The sequence below is a fragment of the Onychostoma macrolepis genome, chromosome 03 (genome assembly GCF_012432095.1).
Source record: "Onychostoma macrolepis isolate SWU-2019 chromosome 03, ASM1243209v1, whole genome shotgun sequence".
In the NCBI taxonomy this organism is placed as follows: domain Eukaryota; kingdom Metazoa; phylum Chordata; class Actinopteri; order Cypriniformes; family Cyprinidae; genus Onychostoma; species Onychostoma macrolepis.
In genome coordinates, this window is record NC_081157.1 from 33736528 (window position 1) to 33759403 (window position 22876).

At 36.1% G+C, this 22876-nt stretch overlaps 1 protein-coding gene across 8 annotated transcripts in view; it reads left to right on the forward strand.

Moving 5' to 3' along the window:
• The window catches only part of septin9a (septin 9a), an 87240-nt gene extending 71564 nt beyond the window's left edge, over positions 1–15676 (forward strand). For 7 of the 8 annotated variants that reach the window (XM_058769209.1, XM_058769210.1, XM_058769212.1 and 4 more), the window contains 8 exons: positions 4107–4235; positions 4470–4551; positions 4890–5027; positions 6899–7016; positions 10765–10860; positions 10946–11042; positions 12141–12192; positions 13274–15675. In XM_058769209.1, the coding sequence (XP_058625192.1) occupies positions 4107–4235; positions 4470–4551; positions 4890–5027; positions 6899–7016; positions 10765–10860; positions 10946–11042; positions 12141–12192; positions 13274–13406 (845 nt within the window). In that variant the 3' untranslated portion in view covers positions 13407–15675. Of the gene's footprint in view, positions 1–4106; positions 4236–4469; positions 4552–4889; positions 5028–6898; positions 7017–10764; positions 10861–10945; positions 11043–12140; positions 12193–13273 lie in introns of all 8 variants that reach the window. The other variant, XM_058769211.1, reaches the window with a different exon arrangement.
• Positions 15677–22876: the final 7200 nt, after the last annotated feature.

Consider the following 22876-nt stretch of genomic DNA (forward strand, 5'->3'; position numbering starts at 1 on the left):
GATCTCATATGACCTAATGTATAGCCTGCAATACTGCGGTTTGACCAGTGTGGCTTTGTAGTGCAAGACTGTAATTCAGCTCTCCTGGATGCAATTCAAGAGAAGAAGACAGACATAGCGCTTCAGAGAAAATGCATCCGAAGCTGAGCAGCGTTTGGATGAATATGTAAATATATATTGCGCGCTTTCCTCTCAGTAACAAAATAAACACAACAAAAACTGGCAGCAGTGTGAAAGCAGCAGTTAAAAATGCATCTGATTGCAACGATGTGGATGTTTGCATGAGCTCTGCTTTTCAGTAACGTAACGTTACTCCAGTAAAGTCCGGTCACATCATGTTTATTTATATAGTAACTTACTTTATGCAATAGATAGCGTTAATTCAAGTAGCTTTACGGTATTAAACATGAAAAAACGCTTTCAGTTAGAATTACAACTTTATTTTCTGAAATAAAGCAGCTCTCCAGTGTGGAGCTAGCAAATGATAAAATGTTTTTAATAGTGGGAAAAAAATAATTTAATTAAAGTGATAGTTTGGTTTACAGAGATCAAAGCTTGATCTAGCTCAGGACTGTTTTGGTTATCATAACCCTATAAGGTATTTTAAGATATCATGTTGTGAATAAAATAGTTTATCCAAAGCGTCTTATCACTTACCTTTATTTCGTTTCTTATCTATATGACTTACAAAAGGAGATGTTAGGCAGAATGTGAAAGATGTTCAGTTACTTTTTCATGTAGCTAATTAAATGGTGAGAGAGTGTCTCTGTCTGTTATCTCATTTTGTGTGCCAAATACATCTATTTGTATAATGAATTGGTAACACTTTACAATAAGGTATAATTTGTTAACATTAATGTATTAATTAACATCAATGAACAATGCATTTATTACATTTAACTATTAATCTTTGTTAATGTTGGTTAACAAAAATACAGTTGTTCATTGTTTGTTCGTGTTAGTGCAAAGTGCATTTACCAGTGTTAAAAAACACAATTTGTGATTTTAATGATGCATTAGTAAATGCTGAAGTTAACATTAACTAAGATTAACAAATGCTGTAGAAGTATTGTTCATTCTTAGTTCATGTTTACTAATGTTAACTAATGAACCTTATTCATTGGTAAAGTGTTACCAATTAATTGTATAATAATTGTAATTACATAATATGCTTTTCTAAAGCTGAAGTGACCTTTATTTATGTTAGAATATGTGTAACTTAATATTTTAACTAGTTGCAAAAGCTGAATAATCAAAGTCTACTGATTAATCAGTGAAATAATCGACGATTAATCATTCTAATAATTGTTAGATTAATTGATTATGAAAATAATCGTTTGTTGCAGCCCTAGTCTATGACTATATTCAATATGGTCATATCGAAATTCATATGACTTAAGTCACTCTAGATTGACATTTGTCACAATTCTGCATTGATTTTAGTTGATTTGATTTTTCAGTTCATATGGACGACAGGTGGTCGGTGGAAGGACAGTGAAGTATAAGTATTGCAGTGACAGAGTTTTATGTAAGCAAAGCTTGAGTGAGAACTAGAAAAAAACATTTCTCACTTTTTCAACATCCTCGCCTGTATCCTACTTTTTTCATGTGCATGATTTTGCTGGCTTCGGCGGCACTTTATAAACAAATGCATAAACACTGATTTCAGTGGCCTTCATATAATTTACCTCCGTATGACAGCATGCTGTGTGCCATTTCTTATTGTTCTTTTGCACATAGGAGTTCAGGATCGTGATCAGTTTACACGCGATTCTGATGTTGGCCAAATTAAAAAAAAAAATATGAAGTTTGATTTTACAGAATTCTGTTGTTTAGCTTTTGAAATCAAGTTGCTGAAGTCTTACAGTTCACTTGTGAAAATGGGTTAATAACTTGAGACAAGTGGAGTTTGGAATGAGGAAATAAGAATATAAATTAAGGAACGATGTGTGTTTTGAGTAATGTGATAGGGCAAAATGTTTAGGGCATCACCTGCTGGTATTTCTCCATTTCAGCATTAGCATCCCAGAGGACGCAGTCTCTGTATTAAACCTTGAATGATTTATGTAGTGTTTACAAGAGGAAATAATTACGAGCTCCGTTGAGGACAGCAAAATGAACCTGTACTTGCGCAAGGCTGCAGCTGGTTTCTCACATGTGGCTCTCTGGGTCAGTGTGGCCAAACCTGCTGTTGACTTAACCCAGTCAGAGCTGAGAGAACCAACCCTCGCCCGTTCCCAGCTGCAGCCCGTTTGTTCTGAATCCTGTCTCTCATTCCATTTGCATTTTCCTGATGCAAGTGTCAGAAAGTTGAAAAGTGCTGCCTTTTGTAGGCAGTATACAGGGAAAGGAAGGCAGCAAGGCACATCTGAATCCAATGTCAGCGGTGGGATTGGATGACAGGGTGTTTAGAGAGAGAGAATTAGCAGCCCTGCTCCATGCAGAAAAGAGCAGGCCCTCATTACTACAAGTGTGATGAGACCAAGGCTGACGGATGTGAGCTAGCGAGGTTGAAGAAAACCACAGCTAAACACAAGCTCCTGTTAGCAAGAGTCAATGAACTGATAGTTTCATTCAAACCTCAGGACAGCTCGAGTGGTAGCGTCGCTCGTGATCTGTGAATGAAGAAGGGCATATAAACCGTATTCAACATCCTTTGGAGGTTTTCGTGTTTTGTTGTTCTACACTGATTTATTTACTCTTTTTGGCAGTGATCAAATAAACAGTGCAACTATATATTTAAAAATAAAAATGTCCTCTCTTTCCTGCATTTTACATTTGCTCTAGCTTGTATACTAATATAGATTCTAATTTAAACTTGGCATTTTTACTAATAAATATTATTGGCTCTATTGGAAGTCTTGTTGAATAAAACCATCTTCTGTGTAATGTAAATGTACAAGTGAAAAAATCTACAAATTTGTTAAGATTGATTGCATTTATTAAAAACAAACAAAAAATATGCATAAGTATTCACACCCTTTTAGTCAATATAGACGTCCAACCATAAATTCTCACTTGGATTGATATCTAGACTCTGACGTGGCTCATTAATGTTGTTTGTAAGCCATTATTATGTACTGTAGCTTTGTGTTAATGTGCAGGCATCTTTTTTCAGCCCCACAGAATGATGTCGCCACCACCATGCTTCACAGTGGGGACGGTGTGTTTGTGGTGATGGACAGCGTTTGCTTGCTCCAAACGGGGTGTTTAGTCTGACAGCCAAAAAATGGCTCAATTTTGGTCTCATGAAACCATAGAAGCTTCTTCCAGCTGGCTGCAGAGTCTCCCACATGCCTTCTGGCACTCTGTAGCCGAGTTGCCATGTGACATTTTTGAACAGTGGCTTTCTCTTTGCCACTCTCCCATAAAGCTGTAAAGCTGTCTCAGCGTCTGAAGCTGAATTCTTTTCAGAGTCTCAGTTTTTGGAGAAGATTTGCAGCTCTGCCTGCCATGCTCTTTCTGTTTCTTAATGATTGATATACTGATATACTCAAAGGGATATTTAATTGAGTTTGTCAAATGTAATTATTTTTGTATAGATAGGTTTTCACTTTGATTCGTCAAATGTTAGTGCCATTTTGAAACCCCTGAATTGAATATTCTTTTATCTGTTTCTCTCAGTCTGTGATCTCATGCATCCATCTTAGGGTTGGAATAGATCTGAACAGATTTTAAAACACTGGCCATCATACACTTTCCTACTGTAACAAAAAACTGGGCATCATACACTAAACGATCAAGAATCACAGACCACCAGACTTTCAAGTTGTTCTTAACACATCAAACTTGAGCAGAAACCTCGTTGCTGTGAGACAAATTAACAGATGAAAACAGTGTGTTATAAAATTGGCTAAAAAATATCAAACGTTCGTTTTCCTCCAACTGAATCAAATCAAAGTCTGAAGAAAAAAAAAAAGAAAAAATCAGAGTCTGTTCCCATCATACATTATGTGATTTCTGTGAAATCTGTCAGTTCTGACTGACAAAAATCTGTAGATTGGGTCTGACTTTTCAGCAACTGGCATTGACTCATCTAGATCTGGGCAGAATTACTGAAGTGTGTTCCAACCTGATGTTGATATGATTGTTGTACATGTGTACAGGTCAGAGTGGTTTGGGCAAGTCCACACTGATGAACACGCTCTTCAAATCTAAGGTGAGCCGTAAGTCTTTCCTGGGCACAGCTGAGGAAAAGATTCCCAAAACCATCGAGATCAAGTCCATCAGTCATGGTAAAGCTGCACAGCTAGACCCATTTTCTGTCATTTTTAATTAATGTGTCATTTATACATTCATGCATTGCTATCACCCATACTGATCTTGAGTTCAAAGAGACTAAAATCCACTAGAATTCAATAAAATCTTAATTTCATCAAGCTTAAGGGGACATGCTTTATTGTGTGTGTGTGTGTGTGTGTGTGTGTGTTAGTTATTTGATTTAATATTGTCTGCCAACTTTTACACAGATATCGAGGAGAAAGGAGTTCGAATGAAGCTGACGGTCATAGACACACCAGGGTTTGGTGACCAGATCAACAACGAGAATTGGTAAAGTAACCTCCAGTTTTGTTATGGAGTAAAATGTGCTTAGTTCAGTCAGGTCCTATTCTGTGAAATATAAATGACAATCTAAAACAGTTCTGTGAGTGTTGGCCGGTATAGTTGTTCTGGGCACGCTCTGCGCCCGTCTGTGAAGCAATGCTTGGAGAACAGCAATCAAACTCTCCAAAATAAACCCGCATGCCAACATCTCCAACCATCAAAGTGATCCTGATCAGCACTTCATTGATTGGAAAATCCTGAGAGATCAATATAGTGTTAAACACTCTTAGTCTAAAGATATTTTGAGGATTACATTTCTCTCTCATTTTATCTCCTCTCAACAGTTGGCAGCCCATAATGAAGTTCATCAATGACCAGTATGAGCAGTACTTGCAGGAAGAGATCAATATTGACAGGAAGAAGAGGATCCCAGACTCACGAGTGCACTGCTGCATATACTTCATACCACCCACAGGACACTGGTTAGTAAATGTACTTTAGAAGTGACTTGAAACAGATCCGTATTTACCTAAACACTCATGTGCACATAAGTACACTTTGGATCACTCTAAAGGGCTTGTGCTGTATATACCTCATATCAGCTCTGTTAGCATGAATAAGTGTTGTACATTACCTGCCTAATGATTATGTACAATAAAGGGGGGAAACTAGGAATGTCAGGGCCTCCAGAGGGCAGTATAGTTCCTCCTGCAGAATGAGGTGATGTTCAGTGTATAGTAAATCAAGGCAAGCTGTCTTGATGTCTCATTTTTGCACATTCAGTTTACACTTGAACACACTATCTGTGACCAGATATAAATGCCTCCTAAGACTTGTTCTCATGACCTTTTTTAGAAAAAGGAACTGTCTAATAACTTTAAAACCTGACCTGCTTGTAAAATTGGTGTTGAGTAGAGTCGCCACACTTATTTTAACAAGGCCTTGTATAACACATTACTGCTTGACCTTTGGCTGGAAGGGCAGGCTTTTAACAATGCGACTCTTACAGAAACATTTAGCAAGCCAAAAAGCATTTTTTCCTTTTTAATTTCAGTATATAGTTCTTTGGGATTTTAAAACATTTTATAGATTGAAATGCGCTTTGCCCTCCTGAGCAGCTACTGTTTACATCAGGGATTTGTATTCACTGTTTACCATTAGCACATTTCCTTGTTACATCTAATAATATCTTAGTGCCAGATTAGGTGGGTGGTCTGCTGTTGTTTCTCTCTGATGGAGACTCATTGTGTATGCTTGTGTTTTTATAGCTGCTGTTGGCCAGCATGAGTTTCCAGACTTTCTGCATTCTTCACATACAGCAGGATAGTTTTTAGTGGCCTTTACAATAAAATGTGTATATGCACAACATGTACACATGCTCAGTTATTCTGACAGAGGCATGGCACACATTAGCTGAGGTGCTTTGTGTCTGTCTAACATCTGATATCGCAGAGTAAATATCAAGAGACTTCTGGACTAAAGTGTAAAGCAGACCATCTAAATAGTTTATACCACAATATTGGTCTTCTCCAGGCTTAATTTGTGTCAGCATCATTACTCCAGTCTTCAGTGTCACATGATCCTTCAGAAATCATTCTAATATGCTGATTTGCTGCTCAAGAAACATATTATGATGAATGTTAAAACAGTTGTTATGCTTAATATTTGTATGGACACTGATACATTGTTTTAGGATTTTTATTTTTATTATTATTATTTTTTTAATGAACAAATTTCAACTTTATTTATTTGAAATATAAATATTTTTAGATTTTGTAACATAATAAATACCTTTACTGTCACTTCTGATCAATTTGAGACATCAATGTATGAGACATACACCATCCGACCTATTTTGAAAAAGGTCTAAGGACCCTGAGCACACATGCTTAAGCAGACACCCATGGATTCAGTGTCTTGCCTTTCTGTGGGCCGCTGTGAATGACTGACTGTTTCATGTCCATCCAGCTCTTCAGATGTCACTGCTCAGCAGCTGCATTCTGACTTTGGACAGCTCTGCTAATTAGAGTCAAACAGTCAGCCACAGAGACTACAGAGTGGGTCTGCTGCAGTCACGCTGGCAGGACGTTTGTTCAGTTCTAAAAATCTGTGCCTTTTCTCTTTCACTTTTTTCCGTTTCACTTTCAGAGGTCTCCTTATTTTACACCTCTGTAAAAGCATTACGTGAATAATCTTTCCATGCCCAAGCATCTTCAGAGTGTGTGTGGGTCACCTCTCAGGGCATGTGTATTTTTGGTGGTTTTCGCCCTCTGGTGGTAGTAACAGGTTTCACTTCAGTGCTTTTAAGAAGTGCACTCCATCACATCTCTTTCTCCTTTGTAATTTTCCTCAGTCTTAGGCCTTTGGATGTGGAGTTCATGAGACGTCTTAGTAAGGTGGTGAACATCGTTCCTGTCATCGCTAAGGCTGACACCCTGACTCTGGAGGAGAGGGACTTCTTCAAAAAGAAGGTGAGCTAAAGTTTGACTTACAAATGGACAATTGTTGTTGCTTTCTTCTTTACAGAGTTCAAGTTCATGTGCTGCTATACTTATTATTATTATTATTATTATTATTATTATTTATTTTATTTTTTAAATATTGTTGATACTGTAGAATAAATAGTTAATTTCACTGACTGCCATGTTGTGTTTCTGGTCTTTGTTAGATGGCTCAGTGACATGACTTCATTGTCATGATTTATTTAAAAATTACATTCATACATAAAAAGTGGCTGGTTTGCTAAACCCTTTTTGTAGTCAAAAATGTCAGGCTGGTACAACTGTCCTAATATCATAAATCGAAAGAATAAAAGTAGTTTGACACATTCTTTCCTTCTTTATATGAATATACTTTTAGCATATTATTGTTTCTCAAAAATGAAAAGCTTCAACAGAGCCGCTTCACTGCATATTAATATTTGAAAAACACTTTCAAATCAAATTGAAGTGGTGCAGAGCAGTGTTAATTTAGTCAACGAAGACGACGACGAAAATATTCGTTAACAAACCTTTTTCCTGTGACTAAGATGAGACGTTGACGAGCTAAAACTAATATCTGATGATAAAAACTATGACGAAATTTATGCCGTGTCTTCAAGACGGGTACTAGAATGTTATTTGAGGACTATCGGACGTTCAAAATACATCCTAGGCCAAGTTAACTGTCTTGTCTTTCAAAACGTGCGTCCCTGTCGTTGGATTACAATCAGATGAGGCATATCTAGTCTGAATAACCTTTTAAAAATACATGTGGCAAGTTTTTAGAAATGCTCACCGAAACTAGACTACAGCTATGAAAGACTAAAATGTGACTCTTTATCTTGAGACAAAAATGTTTAATAGTCTAAGACTAAATCACATATACCTGCCAAAATGAACACTGGTGCAGAGTATATTTAAATAAATTTTTATGATAAGACAAGGTTAGTTCAGGTTAAAATGTCACATAGTGTGGCCAACATACCAACTTAATATGAAATTGTATGTTATGAAATCATGACATTTTTCTTTATTAAATATAGGGAAAATAAATCAAATAATTTGCATATATTTTATTAATACTTTGTTAAAAATTAAGAAATTAGGATTGTACACTCACATGTATTCAAGATGTAAGGAGAATATGTTAATAGTACATTACACGTGACTTTTTGAGTCATTAAACTTACATTTTCTTGAAAATGGCATTAATGTTTTTCAAAACTCTGTTTCGGTGTGCATTTCTAAAAACTTGCCACATATATTTTCAAAAGGTTATTCATTTCCTTTATCGTGGACACTCATATTTTATTTTTGTGCCAGGCATGTTGCATGAGATAGATTCAGACAAAATACAATGTGGATCTTTGTGCGGCAAGCCCCGGTGGAATAATGTGAATACCACAAACCGGTGCATTGATGTGTGGAAGAACTAGTACATGCTGTCATGCTGTTATTCTAGTTGTAGCTGGCAAACTGAGTCTCTTTCTTCCCTAAGAGATTTCCAAGACTGCAGATGGTGGTGTCTCTACAGCTTCTACAGAAACACTACTGCCCTGTCTAAGCACGAATGCAGTTTTATTTACGATATGACGGTGTATTACTTAAGACGTTACTTGAGGGCATGTCTTGAAAGTCTCAAACTTATTCTTTGCTTTTGATTATTCTGAAACAAAGTGGACTTGTTTATGCCGTTGTAGAGCTCTGGTATGAGTCTAAGACACATGGCATGATGAAGTGTAGGTAAGCAACATCTGTTCTGGGTTGTTAGTTGTGTTTCACATAGCAGTAAGGAAGCACTCACCAACCTCAACGGCTCCTTGTGCTTGTGCTGGCGTGCCCCTTACAGGAGGAACACATGCTGTTTGGAGCACAGAAATAGATCTTTCTCAGTTTGGGAAAAAGCTCCTGACAGATTCCAAAAGCATTTCTTCTCTAACTAGTTAGGGACAAAAAGCCACACATATTTTTTGGGAAAAGTATTACATTGTCACTTCCAGTATTGCACAGAATTGATGCATTCAAAAGAAATTTGTTTCTGTTGCTATTTGAAATATGTTATTGATGAATGGTTCAAATGAAGTGTTTCTAAAGATAACATGATTTTTAATTATTTATCCATAAAATATGTACATTTATAAAACGGTTAGTTGTATTCCTCGATTCTGATTGGTCAGCAGCTGTTTTATTCATGATACAGACCGCATCACCCAACGGTTCTGTGCATCACTGAGCAACACCCTTAGCAACTTAATCAGTCAATAATATAGTATTAAAGTTGTTCCGTGTATTATGTATTTCTGCAATATTATCTGTTTGTTATTTATTTAATGAAGTATGAGTGACCCCTGCTGGCGTTATGTTGTATCTTTCATCTAATTTTTGTTACTGTAATCTAATTACTTTTCCTGGTAACGCAGTAAAGTAATGAGTTACATTTTTAAATTTATGTAATTTGATTACAATTACTTATGTCAATAAAATTGCGTTACTTAAGTTACAAATGCAGTGTTAAAAAAGTATGAAGTAAAGCGCGTCAGTATGCCCTTTAATAAATCACCGGAGAATGCGAGCTAAAATGAGAGTCCTACAACATTTAGATGCAATGAAAGGTTGCCTATCATATTTCAAAATGTTGCATTCGATATATTTTAGTCTGGCATTATAGTTTGGGAAAAGTTCAACAAGTGAATGTGTACAAGTTTATGTCACAGTAACACTAATAAAGTAAAAAATAAATGACTCATCAGAATGAGATCAACCGCGTCTGCAATTCAAGGCTTATTCCTCACAGCGCATCATCTTCCAAAAACTAAAAGTAGCCGAGATGAACTTGAATCTTTCTACAGAGGTGACATGAGCGTTTACATCAGGCATCCTCAAATCTGGCCCACTCCTGCAGAGTTTAGCTCTAACCCTAATCAAACACACCTGAGCAAGCTAATCAGTCTTCAAGTTCATTAGAAAGTCACAGGTAGGTGAGTTTGATCAGGGTTGGAGCTAAACTCTGCAGCAGATTGGCCCTCCAGGGAAAGATCTGAGGAACCCTGGTTTACATGTTCGAACATCTCAAGCTTGGTTTCGCGCGGATGATTATCTTCTAGCGCGCGATGTGCGCTGGCCTTAATCACATTATAGGTGAGCTCAGACGGGAAAGACTGGACCTTGGTTTCATACGGATTATTTTATCAGAGAATATTTGTTTTCGACATGACTGAATTCATTTAATAATAGACACTTAAAGCTTTCTTTAGATAAACTGTATTTCTCATGTCGTTTTTGTTCATTCTAGAGACTCGTTTCAGGAAGATATTCACGGAGAATGAGAATGCAGAAAGTGCACCCTATTTGTTTTCTTTATTTTACAAAACCAAAAAAAAAGAGAGATATTGTTGATATTGGGAGTGAATCATGGTATACAAATAATAGGCCTACTTATGTATTTATTTATTTTTTCAGTCAATATGAAATTAATGAAATAACTTTGAGTTTCTCTTTGTAGTGTATTTTTTAGGTTTGATAACTTGAAAAGTAAACTTGAAAGTAAAGTAATTGGTAATCTGATTACTTTTTAAATGCAGTTATCAGTAATGTAATCAAATTACAATTTTAAGGTAATTAGTAATTTGTAGTGAATTACTTATCTTTTTTTTTTCTTTTTTTTTTTTAGTAACTTACCCAACACTGCTTGCATATATAGGTTACTTTGCTCCTGAAGGACTGTGTCATTTTTTTATAGATCAGGGAAGAGCTTCGAGCCAATGGGATTGACGTCTATCCACAGAAAGAGTTCGATGAGGATGCAGAGGACAGAACAATCAATGAGAAAATAAGAGTGAGTTTGCAGTACAATCAGAAAAACATCCGTAGTTCTTTAAAGAACATGCTGATATGATCTGTTTCTTTCCTCTGTCCATTAGGAGATGATTCCTTTCGCTGTAGTAGGAAGTGACCAGGAGTACCAGGTCAATGGGAGAAGACTATTGGGAAGGAAAACAAAATGGGGAACCATTGAAGGTATTGTGACTCTTTGGTCTCTAAACCTCTTTAGTGAAGAGAGAAAGTGATCAGCAGACTATGCAGACAGCAACATTCCAGAAGCACATCAAGGGAGCTCATTAACCGCAGACGCACGGCTATGAGTCAAACATCAAGAAAACCTTATCCTCGGTAAATGAGGACCCACTCAGAAGACTATTATGAGTGCGTCATTTTGCCTGTGAGTCAGCGTGCTGCTGGACAGTTAAAAGCCTTTATCACCGAGCCTCATTGACAGGGCCTTCACCATTTCCCCACTTCTTCAAGTAATTTAATTACATATAATAATATTATTCCTTGTTACCTCAGGATTCTTTGATGAATAGAAAGCATTTATTTGGAATAGAAATCTTTTGAAACATTATAAATATAATGTTGAATTTTAGATTATAGTATTATAAAATTATGTATTATGTTATATCATTTACACAGACTAAAGTCTTAGTTCTTGTCTGTTATAATCAACATTATGCCACTGAGCTGTCAGAAGCTTGCTAATTGTTGACTTGCCATTGTAGAGTAATATACAACCTTGTTTGAATAGTAACTACTATCTGGGCGGTTGATGTACTTAGCAGCTCACATTGTAAAAACTTAAATTTTTGGTGAGATGTTTTGAGAGTCAAATGACTCAGTAATTATCCTGTGATCTTTCTGAAGAGCTTGACTCCTCTTATTAAAGTCTCTCTTTGAAAACCTTTCATTTCCTGCACTGGATGTCTACTCCGTGGTGGCTTTCTTGTTCTCTTTCATGGAGTTTGACGTAATCTATAATTCATAAACATTTTTTCACATCCCTGCAGCTGTGGATTTGTCACAGTGAATTTGTCAGGCTTTCAGGATTATCTTTCTGGAAGGCTTTGGTTTAAATTGAATTACTAGAGATTGAGGTGATAATAATGTGTCATCTCTATCCACCTCCCCACGAGTATACCTGCAACAGCTCCACCTGGTGAACAAGGGGTTACTGCTTTATGCTGCTCCGAATGGCTAGAGAGGAAGAACTGAATTGATCTGTTTATTGCTCTTTGCCTTCTGTTTGTAACTCATGTTTCTGCTGTGTTTTGGTGTCTATAGTTGAGAATATTGCCCACTGTGAGTTTGCCTACCTGCGGGACCTCCTCATAAGGTCAGTCTGTGTCTGTGGTTAACAAACAGTATTACAAGTATACCCTTGGGGGGGGTGGGGGGGGTGGGAATGTTGTTAATTGTCAAATGTGCAATTTGTAACATACTTTAGATCTTAAAAGTTTACACACACACACACACGCATATATATATATAATATATGTGTATAATATAATATATGTGTGTGTGTGTGTGTGTAAAATATGTGTATATATATGTATGTGTGTTTTAATAATCGTGCTTCAAAGATGTACACTTCTTTTTTGTTGACTAACATACTAAAAGCTCATGTACTTGATTTATAAATTTAAATGAAGTGTGTTATTTGACATTTAAATTTAGTATATTTTTGATGTACTAAATTGCAACTTCATTACAAATGTATTATTACAAATATGTGACGTACTGGTTTCAATAGAAATTACATTAAATTATATTTGAGTCCTTATCAGGATATTGAACAGTACACTTTAACCATATTTCAAAGACATTAGAAATAATTATGAATTTGCATATACTGTAAAGATTATTTTGTCCAAATTAAGTCCTAGTTAAGAAAAAAAGGGCACTCTAAAGTTCAGCTAAATGCATTTACCATAAATTTAAACTATAATACATTTTCATTTCATTTGAAATTAACATGGATTTAAGTGTCAGAAAACATTACTGTCTATTGTTTGAAAGTATATTATTTTTGTCGCTAATCTTTTTCACAAGTGTACAGCTATGTCAGTAAATTCTGGATGGTTTATCCAAACATTTTATTCTATCATTTGCTATTTTCTTGTCACCCTTGTTTTATCCATACAGTGAAAGTCAAAGTCAAAATCTTGTTCAAACATTTTGGAGTCATTGTATGCAACAACAACAAAAAAAATTGAATATTTTCAAAATATCTTCTTTTTTGTTCCACAAACTAAAGTAGGTTAAAAATGGGCGTGGACCTTTTTAAGGGTCAGTAAAACTGACAAACTGTCAGTTTAATTCTAAGTGAACGTGTTAGTGTCATCTGCATTATTCATTACCCATCATGCTGAGCTTGTTTTTGACATTCTAACGTGTGATTGGCTCATGTCCTCCAGAACCCACATGCAGAACATTAAAGACATCACCAGCAGCATCCACTACGAGATGTACCGCGTCCGTCGACTCAACGAGAACAACACCCATGCCAACGGCCTCGGCGAGCACCACCTGGCCTGCCACGAAATCTAGCTCCCCATCCGAACGACCCCTCCGCCCCCGTTCCGCTCTCCTTTCCAATCCCCAACCCTCCATTCACCTCGCGCTCTGTCCCGCCCCCTTCCATCAGCCATGGACTGAGGTGAAGAGGTCCATCTAGAGAAGCACATAATGACTTTACCTCCCAGAAACTCCAGCACAGTGCCCTTAAACCCTCACGCCCACTGCATGGGCACTGGAGGGCCAAAGAGGTCAGAAATACAACTGCTAAAGAGCTTCTCCATATACTGCATGCGTTTGACTCGCTCTGCTGATGCTCCAGGTCTGTGTCTGTGTGCAGAGGTTGAATATGAGGCAGGTTCTGATTGGTCAAGCGGTGCGAAAAGCTCTTCACATGCTTCACTCTTCCTTTTGATTTTTACAGGAGATTGCTCAGAAGGCTCCTTTTTATGTGATTTGTTGAATGCTCTCTTAATATTTATGCTTAATTTTGAGCGAGACAGATAAGAAACAAGGATGAGTCATCTTCTGAAACCAGAGCTGATGTGGCAGCACCATTATAAAACTACAGGTTATCTGATGTCTTTCCCTCCAAAATGAATACTGGTTGCCTACGGCATTGTGGAGAACCTGGTGTGCCATTGTTCCTGCTATTTGTTTTATCACATCTGTGCAAATAATTACAGGAAAACTGACTCATTGGATCCCTGGTACCATATAAAAACGGTAATGATTGAAATTACAGCTTTGGGATTTGTGTTGGAAAGATTATCCAAACTGAATAGTATTTATGTCGATTAAATGGGATCGTTATGTACTTTATACAAACGATCTTATTTATTGCAGAATGTGACCTGAACTGGAAAGAGAATCGCAGTGGGTTCAATAGGCTTTTAATGAATCATTTAATTTTGTGTATAAACCCGGTACACCGTTTTTATCAGGCAGTATTCAGTCCCGTTTATCTTAAACCTTCCAGACCGCCTCGTTCTCTTCCAGTCATGCCAAATATGTGGAAATCTGCACCATCTTTTGTCAGTTTAAGTGTCTTGTTTTGTCTTAGCCTCGAGGAAAGGGCCTACAGGAGAGAGAACTCAAAGTGCCTTAAAGCTGCCTGCCACATCTGATGAGGAGCCACTTTTAAGAACGGTGCAATTCCTCAGGCTTTGTTCTTGTCTGCAAGCCCCTTTATAAATGCTCGTCATTGGGAAAATATCTTTGTTTTGTCCTGTGCTGTATATTCATAGTGATTAAATTTTTGTATTGGTATTCAGAGTAACACAAATAACTTTGATATCCTGTTATTTTAAAGAAATAAAGATTTAAATGCTAAATAATTATTTTGACTTTTTTATATAAATGATTAATTGACTCCTAAATGTGTCTAGACTTTGTAATTGCACACATTTTGTGGTAATGGGAAACATTTAATAATGAGTCCTGTTTTCCACTCCATGATTCATGACTGTTTTTGTGCAGCTTTTTCCATCTAGGTGCTAAATTAAATTGTCATTCAGGTTAAATGAACTGCTTTTTAAAGGCATTTCATTTTGACAATCACTTGAAATTTGCTCTTCTAGAAGTATGTGAAAATTCATCAGAGATACTAATTTGGCTTACAGCTAATTTTATTTGTATCTGTATGAGTACTGATCATATATATCACAATGCTCTTTACCATGATGACCATATTTAAACAGCCACTTCATGCATACATTTTTTTATATATATATATCGTAAGATTTACACAACCTCAGACACTTTTATCTTCTGAGACGAACAATACACAGTGCATTAACATACAGACATCTGTTTCCACATCCCACTGAGAGAAAATGTGGGAAAACGCCTCTCTCACATATGCATCAGTTCCTTTTCATCCTCTTCCCATCCTCCCTCCACTTGGTTCACTCAGAATGGTCAATAGTATAATGTTGTACATGAATGCAAGTAATATTTACAGCCATGTTTGGTATCATTTGAATAGTCTCAGGGCGAGTGGTACAATGGTCTCAATTTTATAAAAGTAGACTAAAAGATAACACATATCTTAAGAGTTAAGGGATAATTTGATTACTGTAGAGGGTGTGTCATTCCATGCAAATTACCATCTGTCCCAAAAGTTGTTAATTTGGCTTGATCAATACAAATTCAAATTGTTAGTTTCTGTCTCCATTTTGGGGATGTTTTGTCTTGGGCTGAGTACTTAAGGAAATCTTGCAAGAAGATCAGGGCGATTCTGCAGCCAGAATGATTTCATAGTATGACGTGTGTCCACATACTATGTATTTTTCAAAAAGTCAGGTATGCATCTTACTCTTAGATTCATCTTTGAGAATTTGGTGTCTTGTATTGATTTAATATCTTTGAATTGGCTATGTAATTGGCATAGCCTAATACATATATTTACCTGACTGATAATAAATTGTTACATTTGATTTTATTCTGACTTATTCTGAGATTATTGACTCTAATTACTTATGTTAAGTCTACAAGTACAGGTTAGTAACAGACTAAAATTATGTTTTAGAGCTCTGGCTAACACATTGGCATTAGTTGTGCACTTAGACTAGAGGCTATTGGGTTTTTTCCGTTTAGAGCAACAGTGTGTTGTTGACCAACCTAAATTCGGGTCAGCCTCAAACTCTTTTTATTGTAATATTATTCTAACTAAGTGTACATGAGAAATCATGGCATGATTATATAAAGTTACATTAGGGGAAGTTAAGTTGGTCAACTTGGTTCTACAGTAGGCTATGGTTATGACCTCTGGTTAGATATAGTCTTACTTTTAATTAAGTGTGTTTGGATCTATGGGGACTTACATAAAAAATATTCTGGAACGAGCAAAGTATTGCACAAGCCGTCTAGAATTTTAGTCAATCACCTCTGTCTAATGACCAAGACTGACGAGTTTGTGAATATGAGATCCGTATACCGGCCGGTATGAGACTCAAGTGTTATAAGATTAATGAGATTCAATACGATTAACAACGAACATGAACAAACAACCAATTGGCATTTCGACCTGAATTCGAGGTCATAATAAAATGTCAGATTGGATAATAAAATGGAATCAGATTTGATTTTAAACTAAATTTAATAACTTTGTGCATCGAAAAGACCGAACACACAAGAAACCTTCATCCACCATTGGATACCTTCTTTGGGCCAATTGCGTGTAATTTACAATATCTAAAATTCTCTAATTTCCTCTAGGCTATTCTGCTCTTTTTAGCCTAGAGATGAGCTTAAATCTGACACACTTTTGATTTCACATGTATTGGAAGCCTTTAACAAAATATGAATACATCTTCAGCATCTTTTCATATCTAGCTCACCTGAATGAGGTTTCTTACAGTAGAGAATGATCCCACCTGAATCACCCGTTACTATCACAGTTACAAAGTTCTTGATTGTCCTGAAATATGATGTAATGTGCATGTTTTGGCCGTTTTGTTATGATCATTTAAATGCATGGATTTGATCCTAAGCACCCAGGCTTTTCTAGCAAATATTTTGTACACTGAGGCTGATGATAGACGGGGCAACTTTTTGAGCAATGTTGTTGCCGTCAACGGGCAACCAGGTGAGACACAGGTCCCATGACCGATCTAAATTATCCAGATAGAAATTTGTTACCCATTTTCAGTGGGTAAGTGCCCAAGAAACATTGCTCAACAAAAGTTGCCCCGTGTATCATCAGCCTAAAGCAGGGTTCCTCAGATCTTTCCCTGGAGGGCCAATCTGCTGCAGAGTTTAGCTCCAACCCTGATCAAACTCGCCTACCTGTGACTTTCTAATGATCTTGAAGACTTCGATTAGGGTTAGAGCTAAACTCTGCAGGAGTGGGCCAGATTTGAGGATGCCTGGCCTAAAGGAATGTCCTCACTAACATCTTTGTCATTGTGATGTTGCATGTCTATATTTACTGTATCTCCCTCGCCATCATCTCAAAATGGAGATGTGTTCTTATCACTCTTAAAATGGCGCCCTGTTTTCTCACCTTTAAAGAAACAGATGGTGCCCTGTTTTGCTTGAACCTTATGTCTACACCTCTACCTCTCAGCTCACAAAACTCTCTTTCCCAGATTCCTTATCTCCTGTTTCCCAGGGAATGAGATGGCGAGGCATCTGTTATCCACTGTCTCTGTTTGCTCTTCCTCCCACCTGCTCCTCCCTTTATGTGAGGCAGAACCGCTTTTGCATGTTGCTGTAATTAAATTAATTTGCCATTTGAATGAACATAGTTTGTCTCTGGATGCCCTCTTCATGAGGACGAGAGAGCCCTTGGAGTGCACTTATTAGTGGGCAAAGCCCCCACTGTTTACATGGCACTAAGCTCTAAAGGTGCCACATTTATTTCACCCTTGATAACTAGCTCCTGTCGCTCTCTGCATGATCACACATGTTTGTATTTGCTGTCACTCTAATTATATGCTGTCTTGCCTCATCTACATTTTGGAAAATAATAAATAAATAAATATAAAAATCTGCTTAGCAACTACTGTCATCTGACCAGCTCTAGCAGTTGAAGATGATTCCTTTTTGCTTTCTGTGTTGATGTCAAAATTTCATTATTTGCGATAAAAGATTAAAAAACAGAAATGTTTAGAAATTATGTTTTGGCAATTAGCTGAAACAAGTATTACAATTTCTAAAACTGATATAAAAATAAATTAAACCTAAATAGAAATAAAAAAAAGGTAAACATGACAAAACATTGTACATTAAATTATATGAAATGAAAATAAAAGCTAATTCAAAATATTAATAAATACTAGTATACTGTATAAATGATCATTTGGGGTATATTTGTAGCAATAGCCAAAAATACATTGTATGGGTCAAAATTACATGTACTCTCTATGTACTGTACAACGCCACATACATTCACATCAGTGTTAACTCCGCTCTAGAGTTACACTCACGGGACACTGCACTTATTCGCAATCACAAAAGTACATTATCTGCATCTGCTTCAAAGACTTACTAATTAAAGGATTCATTTGTGTGCTGTTCTGAAGAGCGCCTTTTCTGAGCACATACACCCAAAGCACGTGCTCTAAAAAGCCCGTCAAACAGCGCCTGATTACTGAACTAAGTTATGTTTTGTGCTAATACTGTCAAAGCACACAAGGTTTATGCATAGACTCAGTTGGTTATGTCTAAAATGAAAGTAAACAGCTGAGAGAAATGGATGAGTGCCTGTATATTAGATGAGTGCAGGTCTTAAAGGGACAGTACTAAACATGCTACTGTAATTAAAGGGATAGTTCACCCTAAAATTAAATTTCTGTCATTATTTATTCACTCACCTTGTCCCAAACCTGGATTAATTTCTTTCTTGTGCTGAACACAAAAGAAGACATTTTGAAGAATGTGGGTAACCAAACAGTTGCTGGTCCACATTGACTTTAACAGTAGGGGGAAAATACTATAGAAGTCACTGTAGACCAGCAACTGTTTGGCTTTCCACCTTCATAAATAACATTTATGTATAGCAGAAGAAGGAAACTCATTCAGGTTTAAAACAACTTTTAAGTGAGTAAATGAAGGTATAAAAATAAAACACTAGCCTATTTTAATTTTGGGGTGAATTATTCCTTTAATGTTAATAAAACACCAAACACAAAGAGAATATCACTCACTACTCTTGACTGAAAAACTTTAATACAGTTGCTTTAATAGGAATCAATCTATATAGTGTTTTATTTTTATATTTGTTCATTCAATTTCTTGAATGCTCCTGCTAAATACACCTAAAGCCTATGACAATAAAACACGGTTTATTTTATTTGTATATTATGTGTATTTGTAATGTGTATCTTTGCTCTCATTTTTTAATAACAAAGATAAAATAATGACAACGATTTTTATTTTCACCCACTTTGGCCTAAATATCTGCCATACTTTTTTATATTTTGTTACCTTGAAAGGCTTTGTCTTTATAATAGGGAAATTAATTTGGCTGTACTGCTCAAACAACTTGCAAAATAGAAAAACAAAGAATCGTGATAAAATCGTGAATCGTGATATTTCTATAAAAAAAAAAAAAAAAAACATCCATTCACCGTTCTACTTTTACCGTCTCCCCTAAACTTTCTCCATTTTGTATGTCTGTTTGTTTGATTAACTGTGGGAAAAAGCATCAGTCATGTTGTAGGCAGTCCTCACACTGGGCACTGGAATCCAACTGCAACCTGCAACACTCAAACTGAATCATGCAAATAGTTTGATATATTTGCATAGTGTGATTATTAATGTAAATGCCAAATGTACAGAATGTAGCCTATCCACCTTTTTCATGCCGTAAAAATGGGCGTGGCCATTTGTAAGTTCTATGGATCTAGCTTCCGGTCTCATCCGCGTCCAGCTATTTTAGCTGTACAAAACTGCTAGTTTTGCTGTTTGATATCGAAAATATGTATGTTATTTTAATGTATTATCTTAATTATGAACACACTGGTTTGTAGTGCAAACAGTTTTGCCGTTTACTGCACGTTGTTATTCTTCTCGTTATTTATGTATAACGGCTAATGAACTGGAAGTCTGACCTATAGGCTTACTTCCGCGTTGAAGAAAAAGGTGGATAGAAGGGAGTGCAGTTAATAGTCATTATGTAGAGTAGCTACAGTCATATGCCGACATAACCTTTGTTCAACTCTCCTCTTTTATTTTTTCCCCACGATAATCAGCATATTCTCGAGCTGTCCTTGAGGTCTCCTTCATAGTAATTAGAAGAAAGTTGACAGCTCCAATTCTGACTCCTCCTCTCTAATCTGCATACGTTAGCTGCTATAAGACCGTGTTGATTAAAACTGCTTATTTCAAAAGAGCTTTTTGTAGGACTCTACTTTAATTAGAAGCATTACCTACCATTTTGTTTTATATCAGTGCTCAGAGCTGGCATGGTCGTGGCCACCTGCCGTCAGGCTCCAGCTTGCCCCTTGAATACCTCTGCAGGCATCTGTGTGATTTGTTTCAAATTTGTTTTTTTTTCGTCCTTTCTGCATCGTTTGATTTTCCTGTTTTCCTTTTGCCTCTACCTTGCCGCCCCTGTCTGTATCGCTCTCCTTGTGCTTCGTGTCAGATGTTCTTGGTTCCTTTCTGTCTGCTGGCTCAATGCCAGGCTCTCAGACATGCAAGGGAGGGGTGCATGCAGCCATATGCAAATCATGCATTGATTAGGAGGCAGCAGCAAATTCAATTAAATTTGGTGTGGTGGGTGGGAAGAGGTGGTCTGTCAAGTCAAGTGCAATCCTTTTGACACATGAAATTGTAAAGAAACAGATTTTGTTTTTTTTGTTTGTTTGTTTTTTTCAGTTTTTCCAGTAATGCTATTATTTTTTGCATTTTATTTGAATTATGTATTGGAACATTTATCATTTTGAGATTTAATAAAATATATTTGGATTTTTATGAAAATAAGCAAAACTTTGTGATATCAGGTGTCAGGATTTGAAATCAATTGTGTTGCATTTCCATTGCATGCACAGTGTTATGTTATATATTATTTTACATTGTTTAAATTTTTTTCCCCTTATTTTGTTATTTTCACATTATTTAATGTAACTTTTTAAAGTGTATTTATTAGCTACTATTTATTCTTTATTATATTTATATTTTAAATAAGCACAATTCTGTAATAATAGGGTATCAGATTTGTTTGTGCAATTTACATTATTTTATCCATTTATTATTATTTATTTATTAAAATATTACTTTTTTTGTAAATAAAAAATCCATTCCACAATGCTATTTTATTTTCATCACCATTATTATTTGTGTTTATTATCAATATTATATTTGTATTTTTATTCATTATTATTTATTTTATTTTTATTTTTCATAAGCAAAATTTTGTAATCCTGGGTGCAAGATTTGAAGTCAATTAGATGTAGTGCATTTCCATTGCACGTGCAATGGTTTATTATAGACGTAAAACAGCAGAGCAAGAGATTGAAAACAGAGAGAGAGAGAGAGCTATAAAGGTAGAGCAAGAGAGGATCTTCCCTCATTTCCTTTTGATGTGATGATTTTTTCCTGAAGCTAATGGCTGTGAGTAATTACGCCAATCAGTTTCCAGTGTTCTTGCTGTTGTAGCATTGAGTGAGAAAATGTTGGGGTGTCGTACATGTATACTAATTGTACGCATGAATTTGTCGGTAAAGGGAGGCATTCAGGAAGAGGGTTTATGCAGTTACGAAAGATCAAATACGCTTGCAGTGTACCAAACTGACAGCATCCTTTTTTGTCTATCTTAGCCGTTGTTTGGACTTTGACATTTGATTCTTGCAGGGCCGCTCGAGGGTCTGGTGCGCTGCATCATGACATTGTCTTTTGGTAAAGATTAAAAAGTCAACAGAAAGAAAAAGGGACAGGTGACTGAGTGCATGTGACACACTGAAAGTTGTGTTAGGCTGTCAGTGTCTGATTTTCTCTTTCTGGCAGAGTGCCTGGTTTACCCAACCTCTTTTTACACTCTTGGCCAAGTTAACAGATGTCTGATGATGATTGGTGGTGTGGGCAGAGCCTAATGATGGGCATTTCTCTTTAGTAAAGCGCACATGGGCTTTGTTCCAAAATGTAGTGAGCTGCCTATGGAGGCATCATAGTTGTTGCCAACTGTCAACTTATTTTGTTTACCCCATTGGCAGATTATTTTGCTTGTTTCAAGCAAAAACTCACTTAATTTTGATTAGTTTTTTCTGAAAACAAGACAATAATGTTTACTTATCTAGAAATTCCTTCTTGATTTAAGAATTTTTAGACATTTTGGCTGGAAACAAGACAAAAAATTGTAAGGGAACGTCACATTTGTTCTTCACAAAGAAGGCAATTCCAGAATTCAGTGCGGTGAGCTCAGTAAAGATCTGTATGGCCTGTAATTACACAGACCTGTTTATATTTCATTCAATACTATTCAATACTACAAAGAAGTATTGATAAAATACTAAAACACTTCAGTGTTTTGAAAGTTGAATCAGATTAGAAACTAATCAAAATTAAGTGAGTTTTTGCTTGAAACAAGCAAAATAATCTTCCAATGGGGTAAGCAAAATAAGTTGACAGTTGGCAACAACTATGATGCCTCCAATGTTGTCATTATTAACTAACTGAAATAAGTTGAAGTACTAAAATGACAGCTAAATAGAAATTTAAAACAAAAACTATTAAAAATGACAAAAGCACATAACATAATCACTAAAACGAAAATCAAAATATAAACAATAAATATAATAACAGCTAATTTGAAATAGTAATACTATCATAGTAAGCGACATAAATAATACAAAACAAAATGTCGACTATTAGGCACATAAACATAGACCTATATATTTTATTTAATACTTAGGGTTAATGAATTTATTTAAAAATTGATATTTTACCCAATAGCTAATTTTATCCTGTCTGAACCTATGTATTCAAATTTAATCAAAGTTCACAGTATGTTTTTCTTCCCTAAACCACCCGGTGCTACTTGATAAAATGTTACCTAA